The 13,069-nt window shown below is 32.6% G+C and overlaps 2 protein-coding genes across 2 annotated transcripts; one reads left to right on the top strand and one right to left on the bottom strand.

Moving 5' to 3' along the window:
- The first annotated feature begins 994 nt into the window (after positions 1-994).
- Positions 995-8,373, top strand: LOC123907405 (IAA-amino acid hydrolase ILR1-like 6). The gene is made up of 5 exons (XM_045957667.1): positions 995-1,704; positions 3,662-3,787; positions 6,969-7,283; positions 7,395-7,523; positions 7,643-8,373. Exons 1-5 carry the CDS (start codon positions 1,210-1,212, stop codon positions 8,006-8,008), a joined length of 1,431 nt encoding a protein of 476 aa, XP_045813623.1. The 5' UTR covers positions 995-1,209; the 3' UTR covers positions 8,009-8,373.
- Positions 8,374-8,527: 154 nt separating this feature from the next.
- LOC123907406 (delta-aminolevulinic acid dehydratase, chloroplastic) lies at positions 8,528-13,069 on the bottom strand. Its single transcript, XM_045957668.1, has 12 exons — positions 12,597-13,069; positions 12,401-12,512; positions 11,991-12,064; positions 11,428-11,496; positions 11,267-11,350; positions 11,096-11,165; positions 10,623-10,678; positions 10,297-10,418; positions 10,050-10,121; positions 9,869-9,950; positions 9,683-9,760; positions 8,528-8,960 (listed from the first exon to the last, which is right to left on the bottom strand). The coding sequence occupies exons 1-12, from the start codon at positions 12,852-12,854 to the stop codon at positions 8,793-8,795; spliced, it is 1,245 nt and encodes a 414-aa protein (XP_045813624.1). The 5' UTR covers positions 12,855-13,069; the 3' UTR covers positions 8,528-8,792.

Below are 13,069 nucleotides of genomic sequence, written 5' to 3'. Positions count from 1 at the left end.
CAAATAACAACTTGAATATTATCAAGGCAAAATTACACTACAGGTCTTTTATGTTATTTTTTTTGTAACACTTTGGTCCTTTATATTTTTTTTGTAACACTTTGGTCCTTTATCTTTTATTTGTAACACTTTAGTCCTTTATTTTTTTTATTTGTAACACTTTAGTCCCCTTTTTTGTAACAGTTTGGTCCTTTATCTTTTTTTATTTGTAACACGTTGATCCTTTATTTTTTATAAATAAATAAGATAAGGACCAAAGTGTTAAAAAAAAAAGATAAATGACCAAATTGTTACAAAAAAAAGATAAAGGACCAAACTGTTACAAAAAAATAAGATAAAGGATTTGTAGTGTAATTTTATCAATTTGAGAGTTTTCTATTCGAGAACTTTTCATTTGTTTTTAGGATAAGAACTTTATAGTGTTAGCAAGTCACGATTAGGGTTGCACTTTGCTTCTACTGACTGGTCGCGATTAGGATCAAATTCCTTATTACTTGGATCACTTTGATTTCACTGACAAATTTCGATTAAGGTCAAATTCCTCAGTTTTCAAAACAATCCTGAACGCTTATGACTTATCCAGACATGTACAAATACAATACTCCCTCCGTCCCAAAAAGAATGACCCAGTTGACCGAAACACGCATGCCAATGCATAACTTTGGCGACTAATATCTTTAATTGTATAATAGTAAAAATTATAAAAAATTGATATTTTGAAAATACTCATCGAGACGAATCTAACAACATCTTATATGTTAATATTTATTTTTATTTATTAGTAGAAAAATATGGTCAAAACAATATATATGAATAGTGCATATATTCAAAATGGGTCATTCTTTTTGGGACGGAGGGAGTAGACAATTTAGGTGTCGTAGGCTTATGCATCCATTTAATTTCGGTGGTAAACGCTACTGAATGTGGCTGGACCCACCCTACCGCGGTTCCTGCATTACATTTACTTCCGTGTCGTACCCACGTGCTTCAATTCCGTTCTTAATCAACAAATCAATAAATTTAAAGTAATCTCTTTCACTCTCTCTCCGTCCATTATTTTAAGTTCTTTTATCCCCACGTGTTATAATTCTCCATAATCTTTTTCTATCTCTCATCTCTTCTTCATTACTCTCTCTCTCTCTCTCTCTCTCTCTCTCTCTCTCTCTCTCTTTTCTCTACTCTGTTTTTTCAGCAGAAAACTAAAACAAAATGAAATTCCGAAACTCTTCGTTTCACTTTCCGATCAAATTTTTAATAACCGTTATAATTCTAGAACACTTAACGGTTTCAATCGCCGTGAAAATACCTTCCGCCGCTTACGACCGCGTTTTGTTCTCCGATCGGAGATGCAGCGATCGGGATAACAAAGAGTTAACTATAACCTTATGCAAAAACAAGACGCTGAGAGGGAAGACGGCAACAAACTGCGAAGTTTGGAGCGAGGCATGTTCGGAGGCGGTGTTCAACGTAGCACGGCGGCCGGAGACAGTTGAGTGGTTGAAAAGTGTTCGGAGGAAGATTCATGAGAATCCGGAGTTGGCTTTTGAGGAAATCGAGACGAGCCGTTTGATTAGAGAAGAGTTGGATCTGATGGAAGTTAGTTATCGGTATCCTCTCGCGAAAACCGGTATTCGTGCCTGGATCGGTACTGGTGGACCGCCTTTTGTTGCAGTTAGAGCTGACATGGATGCACTTCCCATACAGGTTGCACTTTCTTTCCACTCCACAATTTTTGACTATTTTGTAGTATTATTTATTTTTCCCAATTAGTTATATTTTTTGCTAGAATTAGTAGTACTATTAATATAATAGAAAACACAAAAATTATTTTAATTTTTGGGTGAAATTATGCTGGTATTTCATGACAAATATGTTTCCTAAATTTGGCTATGGAGTAATAATGTACATTTAAAATTTTAAAATTTAATACATTTCTCATTTCTCATAAATGATTATGATTAAAAAGTTTGGGTGAGTTGGATTTAGAAAAGTCTTCGAGACGATAAGTCATACAAGATTCTGAATATCTTAGTACGGAGTATATCTGATTTGACGTGTACTAGTATATTGTACTGCACCTGATCTGATTTTGTCTCTTTTTTTCTGTCTTACATTAATGATGCATTTTAAAAGGTGTGTCAGACTTTTGAATCTATATATGGATAAACCTTTAAATCTTTTAAAGGGTTTTGTCAGAAATTTTTTATGTTGCAAGTAAAAATAAGATAATGTAGTACTAGATTTGTGTAGTTTTTTGTGTATTGAACTATGAGTAGCATGGTTAATATTTTTTTGACAGAAGAGTATTATGAATTAAGTATTTTAATTTTATAGATAACTTTCCTATTTTTATTAGATAAAAAAATAACCTTCCTAATTGTTACTTTTTTTTTTTACTAATTCCTAATTGTTACTAGTACTCCTTCCGGTCATTTTTATAAGGAACATTTTGAAAAAATCACACAGACCAATGAAACACATTTAACATAGTTATTTTCATTTAATACTTTTATAAATTTAAATTTATTCCATGTATACCCTTATTTAATTACTCTTTATTCAACTAACTTACTTATTTTTAAATTCTCTCTCATAATAAATAAGGGCATAAGTGGAATTGAACATTTAAAACATTTGAAAATTGGTCAAAGTTTCTTATAAAAAGGACCAAATTTTTTGCCCTAAGTGTTCCTTATAAAAATGATCGGATGGAGTATTAGTTATGATTTCATTAATTTATAAAGTAGTGTTCAAATTATTGTAGAAAACTAGTAGTAGGGCTACATCTTTTTGTTTTGAACCATAAAGTGTTTTTACCTTTATTGTGGACACCAAACTCTGCTTGAATTAATGAATTTTAGTTTTCATTAAAATTAAATGTTACTTTTTTTTATCTCATATATATATATATATATATATATATACTTTTTAAGTTCATTTAATTATTAATGTACTGATTACTTCCCCCTTCATAACATTTTATAAGCAAAAATACAATTTTTACGTTCATTATATATCTGGCTGACTAGATATATTATACAATGAACCTTAAAAAACGTATTTTTGTTAATAAAGTGTTATGGATGAAGTATATTGCTATAATAAACTCACTCCGTGAATCTATGGTCCTTTTACTAATGTTTTTTTATTTTTATCCTGAAATTTTGATTCATTTTAGAAATCAAGGTATAATTAATAAATGGCTTAATTAGTCTATTGGTCCCTTAAAAACATTTTAGGTTTTACAATGGTCCCTTAAAGAAAAAAAGGTCCGGATTAGTACCTTAAAGAAAAAAAAGACCCGGATTGGTCCCTTAAAGACATATATTTTTGCCGTATTAGTCATTTTCGTTAAATTTTAACTCCAAATATAACAAAAAATTCAAATGGTTAAAATTTTAAAAATTAATAAGGTTTTTAGTGGACCACTTACACTTAATGACATCCACAATTCAGTTTACTAAAACTAACATTTTTTGTAAAAAATTGATGGAAATGACCAATTGAGAAACAAATGTGTCTTTAAGGGACCAATCCTGACCTTTTTTCCTTAAGGAACCATTATGAAACTTAAAATATCTTTAAGGGACTAAAAGACCGATTAAACCTTAATAAATTTACCATCTTAAGAAAAAAATGTGTTGTTTGGGATCCGTTCCAGGAAGGTGTGGAATGGGAGTTCAAGTCTAAAGTAGCTGGCAAAATGCACGCTTGTGGGCACGACGCACATGTGGCGATGCTTATTGGTGCTGCCAAGATCTTGAAAACTCGGGAGCATTTATTAAAGGTTTGTTCTTACTCTCATCCCTTATATATTGACGCACATGTAGACATGTAGTATTTACCACTATTTTTGTTTTGGGACTATTATTACTACAGTATTTTCAACCAGAAGAATTTTAAATCGTTTGGTATCTATCTACTGTATAACCAGCTGTCAAACCAAAGTTTGTGTATTCTATTCTATCCCTTAAATATGGGACAAAATGCAAAAGAATCTCTTTTGTCCTCTTACAATGTCACGTTTTAGTTGCGCAAAGAGCAAGTGTTGGAGAGTTACAAAGAGATTAACTTTAGCAATTCTCTTTATCAATACTTTCTCTTAACATTTGCTTTTTATATATATATATGTGGGAATTGTTTTTAAAGTGAGAGATCTATATAGGCAAATGTTTCCCATATTAATTTTTAACTAGAGAGTGAATATTAAAAAAGAAATGTTTGCCATATTGATTTCAGGCAAATGTTAACATGTGTCCTAAGCGCTGAGACACATGATAAACAACTTAATATAGAAATATTTTTCTTAAAAATTGTTCATTTAACTTTTCAAAAGTCAAATTATTGCATTTATGATGTTATAATTCTGCCTTTGAGTTTCTAAGCATGTACCCTTAGGGCACACGTTAGTAAGACCCTTAATTTTAATGTAGAACAGAGTGAGTGTTAGAGAAAATATTGAAAACATAGTGTTTTTCATATTAATTTCAATCAATTAGAAAGTAAATATTAAAGTATTAAAGAGTGTTCCAAACATTCATCTTAGCAAAATGATTACTCATTAGTGTTAATGATAAAATAGAATTTTATACTAATCCCTCCGTCCCACAATGAGTGAGTCAGTTGACTGCTTCACGCATGTCAATTCATAACTTTGACGATTAATATTTTTAATTGTATAATAGTAAAAATTATAAAAATATGATATTTTGAAAATACTCATCGAGATATCCAACAACATCTTATATGCTAATATTTGTTTTTATTTATTAATATAAAAATAGGATCAAAGTAAGATATGTGAATAGTGCACTTATAGTCAAATGACTCACTCATTCTGAGACGGAGGGAGTACTAATTTTAGTGAATGAAGTACTAGTAGTTAAGTATAAATAAGGATATATAGTAAAATAATAATTAATATTTCATCGATTATATAAAGAGGCAAATAATATAAGACGAATAATATGAGAAAAAACAATATATTAATAGGACTAATATTTAATCTATACACTATACTAGTGTCTCACTAATTTATACTACATAATATATATATCAAGTTAGAGAAGTTTACAGACGTTAAACAAAATGTCATTCATTCAGTTACCACAAAAAATGTTACATAATATCACAGACCTCCTGTTCTAAGGAAATATTCAGTGTTTATTGCCACAGTGCAGAAATGCAAAAGTGGCCTTTATGAATAAAGTTGTCTGTCTTGTATCGGCCAGAGTGCGTAGTACTTCAATAGTGCTGCCGATAAGCGATAGCTTATGTCGATTAAAGAGAAAAGGACGATGTGATGTGGCTAGTACGTAAATTTAGGGTAAGTAGTCTTGTTAACACGTGAGCTTAAACATTAAACAATATACTCTGTACTAGGAGGTATTCTTACCTAGGCACAAGCCTAAATTAATTTTTCTTAGACACACATACATAAGTTAAAAAAATTAAAAGATAAAAGAATGGATTAATATAAGATGATGTGACTAATTTTTTTATCTTTAAATTTTTTTCAATGATGTGTGTATGCCTAAATAAAATTATTTGGGATTGTGCCCAAGTTAGCATTTCTCCTGTACTAGTTTGTTTTTTATTTTATTTTTGACAAAGAAAATGTTTATTAAAATTTGATAATTTAAATGCAAATTTATAATTCTCAGGACACTTGTTACTTGTTAGTCTCTCAATTGTGTCATTTAAGATTGTTATATACAAATTAAAAATGAATTTTCGTTAATATTTTTTTTATTCAAAACTTTTTTACTTTTATTGGCTCACTCATCAATATAGCATTTTTTTCAATCCTTCCTGATAAAGTAAGAGAATAAATTAATAAAAAATAAATTAAAATTTTAAAGTAATAGATAAATAAGAATAAATTTTACAAAACATTGGCAGTTCAAAAGGAAACCTGGGAAATAGTAATATTTACTGTATTGGAATGTCACAAATTGAATATTTAAAAAATAAAATTAAATTAAATACAGCACTTAGAAGATAATTTTTTTTATTATTAAATTCATTAATATGTCATTAAAACACTCGTTAGCATTTGTGTTGGGTCAAGAAAAGAAATCTTTATCTTAAGAACATCTATAAGTAGCATAGAAGTTCCTTAATCAATATACCTCAAAATTGAGCTCCATAGTTAACAAAATAAAATAAATTAAGTCCATAGAATTAATTTTTTTTAATTTTATGTATTTAAAATTTTATAGGTTTGTTCCTTAAGTAAATATACCTCATAAAGTTAAAATTTTGGATTCCATAGATTCATAGTCCCATAATATGCATTTAGAAAATAGTGTGGATTTGAAAGTATTTGTTATTAAAAATATGATAACTTATATATTTTTTCCAATGGCTACTTATATTTTTTTTTTTGAAGAATCTAAATTAGCCCATCCAAATTGGCACCAGAGAGAATCGAACCTCAGACTTCAAAAGGAGCACACTCCCATGTCCCAAACCAATACCAATGTACCAACCCAAAAAAAGCTAATGGCTACTTATAATTAGGAACATATAGAGTATTTTAAGATTATTTACCCTGTAAAAGTAATTCAATTGGTAGCTACTGCCGGAAAAGTTCAAGCATTGTGCACAATGAATGCAAACCAGACAAGTTACCCGCTCTGCCGCTCAGAACTTTCATTAAAAGTTGATTTTAAAATAGGGAGTGGTCATTTGCAAAAGTGCAGCAAAAGCCATTGAAATTTGAAAATCACAATTTCAATAAAATGCCCAAGTTTCATGAAATATTTTCACTTGTTGACATGCACTTAAAACTTGGAAGAACCTTTCTTTTTCTGAGTTTCTGATTTGCGTGATAAGCTACTTGTAAATTGGAGTATTATTTTTTGATAGAGCTACTTGTAAATTATAGTTATCACTAAACTAAATTTCATACTTCACATCCTCTATAACATAAGCTCTTAATCAGTATTTTTGTTGTGTCATTACAGGGGACTGTAATTCTGTTATTTCAACCTGCAGAGGAAGCCGGTAATGGTGCAAAACGAATGATACAGGATGGTGCTTTGGAGGATGTGGAAGCTATATTTGCAGTTCATGTATCCCATCAACTTCCAACAGGTGTAATTGGGTCGAGGCCTGGACCCCTGTTGGCTGGTTGTGGTTTTTTCAGAGCTGTGATTAGTGGGAAAAGCTCCCTTGCTGCGAACTCGCACCAGTATGCTGATCCAGTTTTGGCCGCTTCAGCTGCAGTTATAAGCTTACAGGGCATTGTCTCCCGCGAATCAAATCCATTGGATTCACATGTATTACCTCATATATACCCCTTTTAACAAAATTTTAATCTTGTGTATTCTTCTCTAAGTTTTGCTTGCATACCTTCCCTAACTAACTATTTGGCTCCCATTACAACTCAGGTTGTGTCTATAACTGTCTTTAATGGAGGCAATAGTCATGACATGATAGCAGATAAGGTGGTCATCGGTGGGACCTTCAGAGCATTTTCTAACAGCAGTTTTTACCATCTGCTAAAAAGAATAGAGCAGGTTGGTGACTTGGCTATATAAATGTATCACCATTTCTACTTCCATTATACTAAAAACGTGAGTTCAAATGACTGAATGAGCTTACCTTGTATTCTATTGTTGTCCCAACTGTCAAACAGGTGATTGTGGAACAGACTAGTGTCTACAGGTGCTCTGCAGAAGTTGACTTCTTTGAAAAAGAGTACACTATTTACCCTCCGATGGTTAATGATGACCAAATGTATGAGCATGTGAAAAAAGTGTCCATCGATTTGCTGGGTCAAGAGAATTTCAGAGTAGTCTCACCTGTGATGGGTGCTGAAGATTTCTCTTTTTACTCTCAGGTGGTTCCTTCAGCTTTCTTTTACATAGGGATAATGAATGAAACACTAGGCTCTATTCACACGGCACACTCTCCGCATTTCATGATTGATGAAGATGCTCTACCAATCGGAGCTTCTGTTCATGCCACTGTTGCAGAGAGGTACCTCATCGAACATGGTTAATATTGGAACAATCCATTCCATTTTGTACAAAACTGGTACACTAGTTTATCCTTCCGCCTCATGTTCTCTGTTTATTTGTTGCTTGAGGTTGGAATGGTAGAAACCAGGTTATCATTTCTTTGTGTAGAAGGTAGGTTCAAAATAGGAAAGAAAAGAGAGGGAGGGTTGGAGGAAATATATAAATGTAAAAAATCTGTTTACCGTTTCTGAAGATGTCCTTTAGTATAAACTATTAATAATTTATAAGCACATTCTATTGAGATTAGGCTTCCGCTATACTGGCAAAACTTACAATGCCAGCGGACTGAGGATAAGAGAGTAAACAAAGGAATAGTTAGTATGGTTATGCAATTTACTTTTATCGATACTTAGAGTCTGAATCCATGTCACTTAGAGTCGACCGTTCGTGAGATCTGCTATTACAAAATCAAGTAGCTGCACCAATCATATCCTCCATTGTATGATTTATACTATAAACGGCATTCTATATGACAAAGAGAAGCTAATGGAACATAAACATTCCTTGCAAAAAATTGACTTTATTTCAGCACTAAACATTATAGTTCTCATTGTTCTGCAGTTGAGTACATTCTATCGATTATACCGTACTAATTATTCTGCAGATGAATAAATTACACCGTTTATAAGATAATGGGTTGACAAAAACTACAATAACACATTGGGGAAAATAATCTAAGCATATTATTTGAACCCTGCATACTGGCAAATGCTTCGAGCTCATCGGCCTTCTAGGATGAAAATTGCCCTATCTATTTTAAGAATCTCACCTCTTCTCTCCACACAAAGATCTAGCAGCTTGTAGAGCAAAATATGAAAGGATGATGTCAGCACCTGCTCGCCGGAGGCACAATAATGATTCCATCATAACCTTTTCTTCATCAATCATTTTTAGAGCACCGCCAGCTTTTATCATCGAGTATTCACCAGAAACCTGTTCCATGAATTCGGAATGATTATATGAATAAAGGGCAGTTAAATTAATAAAGCAAAACAACACGTTTTCAAACTATGCAGAAACATATCTTATTCACATAAAATTATGTCAAGGTTTTTTCTGAAATTGATAGCTTTAAACTTAAGGGTAGGGTATGAAGCATCATGTATCCATAATATCTACGATGAACAACATTTGTATGTTTTATACTTGTTCCCATTCTTTACCAGCTGATTTTAAAAAGAAAGTTTTAAAAAGAAAGTTGACTAATCTTTCTAGAACACACAAACTGCCAAAATTTATTACAACAGAAGTGTTTCAAAGAAACTATTGAATTAGAATATCAAACAAGCTTCTTCAAGTTAAAATATTGAGCAACTTTGTACTTAAAATATTGTTAATTTGTTATAGCAGTTAAAAATGTTATAAACATATGTGCTGTTTATATTCCAAAACTAGAACAATCACACTACACAAACAATTGCCAATCAATCACTTTTGGAAAGAATTAGATCAAAATTGATGACATGTAACAGCAGAACAACATAAGAACATTTAACTGTTGAAGCAACCATAAAACTTGTGCCCCGGCTCGATATAAAAATATAAGGGTCACTTTTGCTATTATCAACAGACTTCTGTTATGAGTATGTTAATTGAATATATCAACTTTTCGGCAAAACTATTTTTCCTAGAGCTAGAATGGGCCAGAGAAGAACCTGGTATGCTGCAATTGGCAGAGGAGAATTATCCCTAAGCAGCCTAATGATATCCAAATAAGGAAGACCAGGCTTCACCTGCACATCAAAATTTTCTAAAAGTCAGTATAAAAATTGAGCATAAGATGAGTTCCATTCCTATCTATGATCATACACATAAAGAGACATAATTAAAACTAAACCAACCAAGAGAATGTCAGCTCCTTCAGATTCATCTTCCCTCATCTCAGTCAATGCCTCTCTGTAATTTGCTGGATTCATCTGATAGCTTTTGTTCAGCCAAACCAAATTTATGGTAAAGTAAGAATCAATATTGTAAAATAGATTAGATATTTGATACTAAGTTCAATTTCAAGATAACACATACGTCTTCTTGTCTCCGAACCGGGGGTTTGAGTCCAATGCTTCTCTAAAGGGGCCGTAAAATGAACTTGCATACCTGTTGGAAACAGATAAATGGCATAATTTAGGACCGAGCTATATAACTGACAAGAAAAAGAATGCATGAAACTAATTGCAACATCCACTGATATAATCTTCAGTAAATTCCAATGCATGTTGGCATAAACAGAAAGCAAGATAAGGAAAAAGAAGTGGCCAAGTCATAAAATTACTTTGCTGTATATGACATTATAGAAACGTGCTGAAAGCCTTCAGCATCGAGAGCTAATCGCATTGCTCCTACCCGGCCATCCATCATATCGCTGGGGCTGACAACATCTGCTCCAGCTCGGGCCTTTTATAAAATAAAATAGAAAGACAATAAATTATGTTAGTGTGGATATAGAAGTGTGTAGTGTGGATATAGTAGCATGTCAAGAAAAACTAGGAGGTTTGGAACATAGAAACATATGATGATTTCACCATTTAACAATGCTCAACCATTAACCTTCCTAGGTTTTTTGAGAAGTTGTACACATGAAACATGTAGTTATGTTACCTGGGCTACAGCTTGTTTACAAAGCTGATGAACAGTCTCGTCATTCATAATAACTCCTACAAGATATTAAGGATATACGTTATAATCAGTACTTAAGTGACTGCAATCAAGACAGGCCATTTGCCACTTCCTTCAAAAAAAGTTCAAATAACGCAGAATAGATCCTGATTTTATACAGAAATTCATACAGGAAGGAGATAAAGGCACAACTTAATTTCTGGCAATTTCTTTTTTAATATTTTTTCCAGGAATAATTAAAGCTACACACACGAAAAACATATTCAGCAAGGATTAAACTAAAGCTAGAAGTCTGCTCTGGCATGACTTACAAATTCCATCATCCAAATGTAAAATGTTTAGATAAAAGAGGCATTTCTTATGAATTATTAAGCCAGTGAATCATGTTTGTAACAAAATAGGTTTGAATAAAAGATTTTCAACTCAAAGTACAAAAGACAAATTTTTTAGCATACCATCTTCTCTGACAATGCCATCATGTCCATCAGACGAATACGGATCTAATGCAACATCTGTGTAAATAATCTGAAGAGAAATTGAACAAGAAAGGATAATGGATTAATTTTCTGACAAACACAAAATGAAAAAGATGACATTTTCAAATCAGAAGAACTATGTTCACTTACAAGATCTGGGTACTTATCCTTGAGTAACCGTATAGTCCGAGGAACTAAACCATTCTCATTGAATGCTTCATCACCTGTGGGAGACTAAAGTGGGAAACCTGTTATACTAGATTGAATTTATTCTACTAAAAACTTATTCTATGTAGGACAGAGAATAGAACCTTCAAAGCATCTGGAATTTTGGGGAAGAGCACAACACTGTTAACACCAACATCCCGTGCTTTTGCAATCTAAATTATGAAATGCGCACCGAAATTAAACTAAAATTCAATAAGGAATAGCAAGAACAATGTCACCATCACCAAGCAGTTTAAAAGATAAAAAAGAAAAGGCTTCATGTCAATGCGAATCAGTGTACTTATCAGTTATAACTTATAATGATAAGATTCAGCAAGGGAAGTAAAAAACCCAACAAGTCTGCAAATTTTCCCCATCATGGCATGCTTAGAAAAAGTCAAATTCTTAGGAAGATTCAAATCTGTCTAAACTCCTAGACCAAATTAGAGAAGAATGAAACTTCTAAAACGTAGCTTAAATAATACTTTAAACAGTGAAAGCTAATCCATAAAGTAGATATGAATAACTTATCTTGTATACCATAGAATTAGCATGAAAGCAAAAATAAATAAATTGTGAACATTGAAATAAAATTATGCAAAAGAAAAAAGTCTGCATAATCTCCCATTAAACATGGTTGAGAGAGAGAGAGAAAGCAGATAAAAACCTCTTCCACAAGTCCATGTCTCCAGCCAAGCCTGTAGCATCCAGGCATAGCCCCAATTGGGGTGTCCTCCTCACCTGCAATTGTTTGGATAATAATCTAAAATCAAATAGGCCTTGTTTGGATAAACATCCTTATTTGCAACTTATAGCATAGCACTTATGTATACTATTCAACAACAAAAGATAAAATAAAGTTATATTCTTTTCGTACAAACTATAAGTTGTTTTCATAAGCTATCTTAGCATGCTTATGAAAATAAGCCAAAAACAACTTATCAACATGCCATAAGCTGTTTGATAAGTTCACTCAAACAGTCTGAGTGTCTGACAAGTATTTAGGCCACTATTACATAATCACAGCCCAAAAGCTCAATCTTTTAAAAGCTCTTCAAAAGCAATAACAAAACAAACCTTCATGTATAAAAAGCGGGTACACAAAATTAGCAGGTGATAAACTTGTTTCCTGAAACGCCGATCGAAGTACAGGCGACCTTCGATTCCGACGAGGACGCCTCTGAAGTGGCTGTGACAAACAACAAACAGAAAAAATGAATGAATCAAAATCAATTTACTCATTTATCAGCAATGCAGTAACAATAATACTTACAAGTGAAGGAACCACCGGTGTTCCGGCAGGTGCAGCAGGTGTAGGCGGTACAGGAGGCGCCTCCGGTACATTACCGGCAACAACGGCAGCCTCGAAATCTGAGTCGCTAGCTCTGACAGTGAAAAGACATGGAGGTCGTCGAAGCTTCGATGAAGAGAAACTGAAATAGTTCGGTAATGAAGGTTTGAGATCAACGTAGGTTTTGCAATTGAATGTTAAGGATAGGTTTGGAATTGTTGAAGAAGATGCTGTTGCCATGATTCAGGCGTTGAAATGTGGAGCCAAGGTGGTTGAGATTGAGTGAGATGTTGATGATTGAGAGAGGATCTAGATAACCAATAATAACAAGATAAAGTTTCGTGAGGAACAAGTACACTGGATTATTTATTCTCACAATTTATTCAATTTCCATTTCTGTCCCTGACCAAACCATTTTTGTCCTTTGACACAGCCGCCGCTGTTTCTTTCTTTTC

Source organism: Trifolium pratense, linkage group LG2 (genome assembly GCF_020283565.1).
Source record: "Trifolium pratense cultivar HEN17-A07 linkage group LG2, ARS_RC_1.1, whole genome shotgun sequence".
Taxonomy (NCBI): Eukaryota; Viridiplantae; Streptophyta; class Magnoliopsida; order Fabales; family Fabaceae; genus Trifolium; species Trifolium pratense.
The sequence above is the reverse complement of the archived record's forward strand: the minus strand, read 5'-3'. Positions and strand labels throughout refer to the sequence as shown.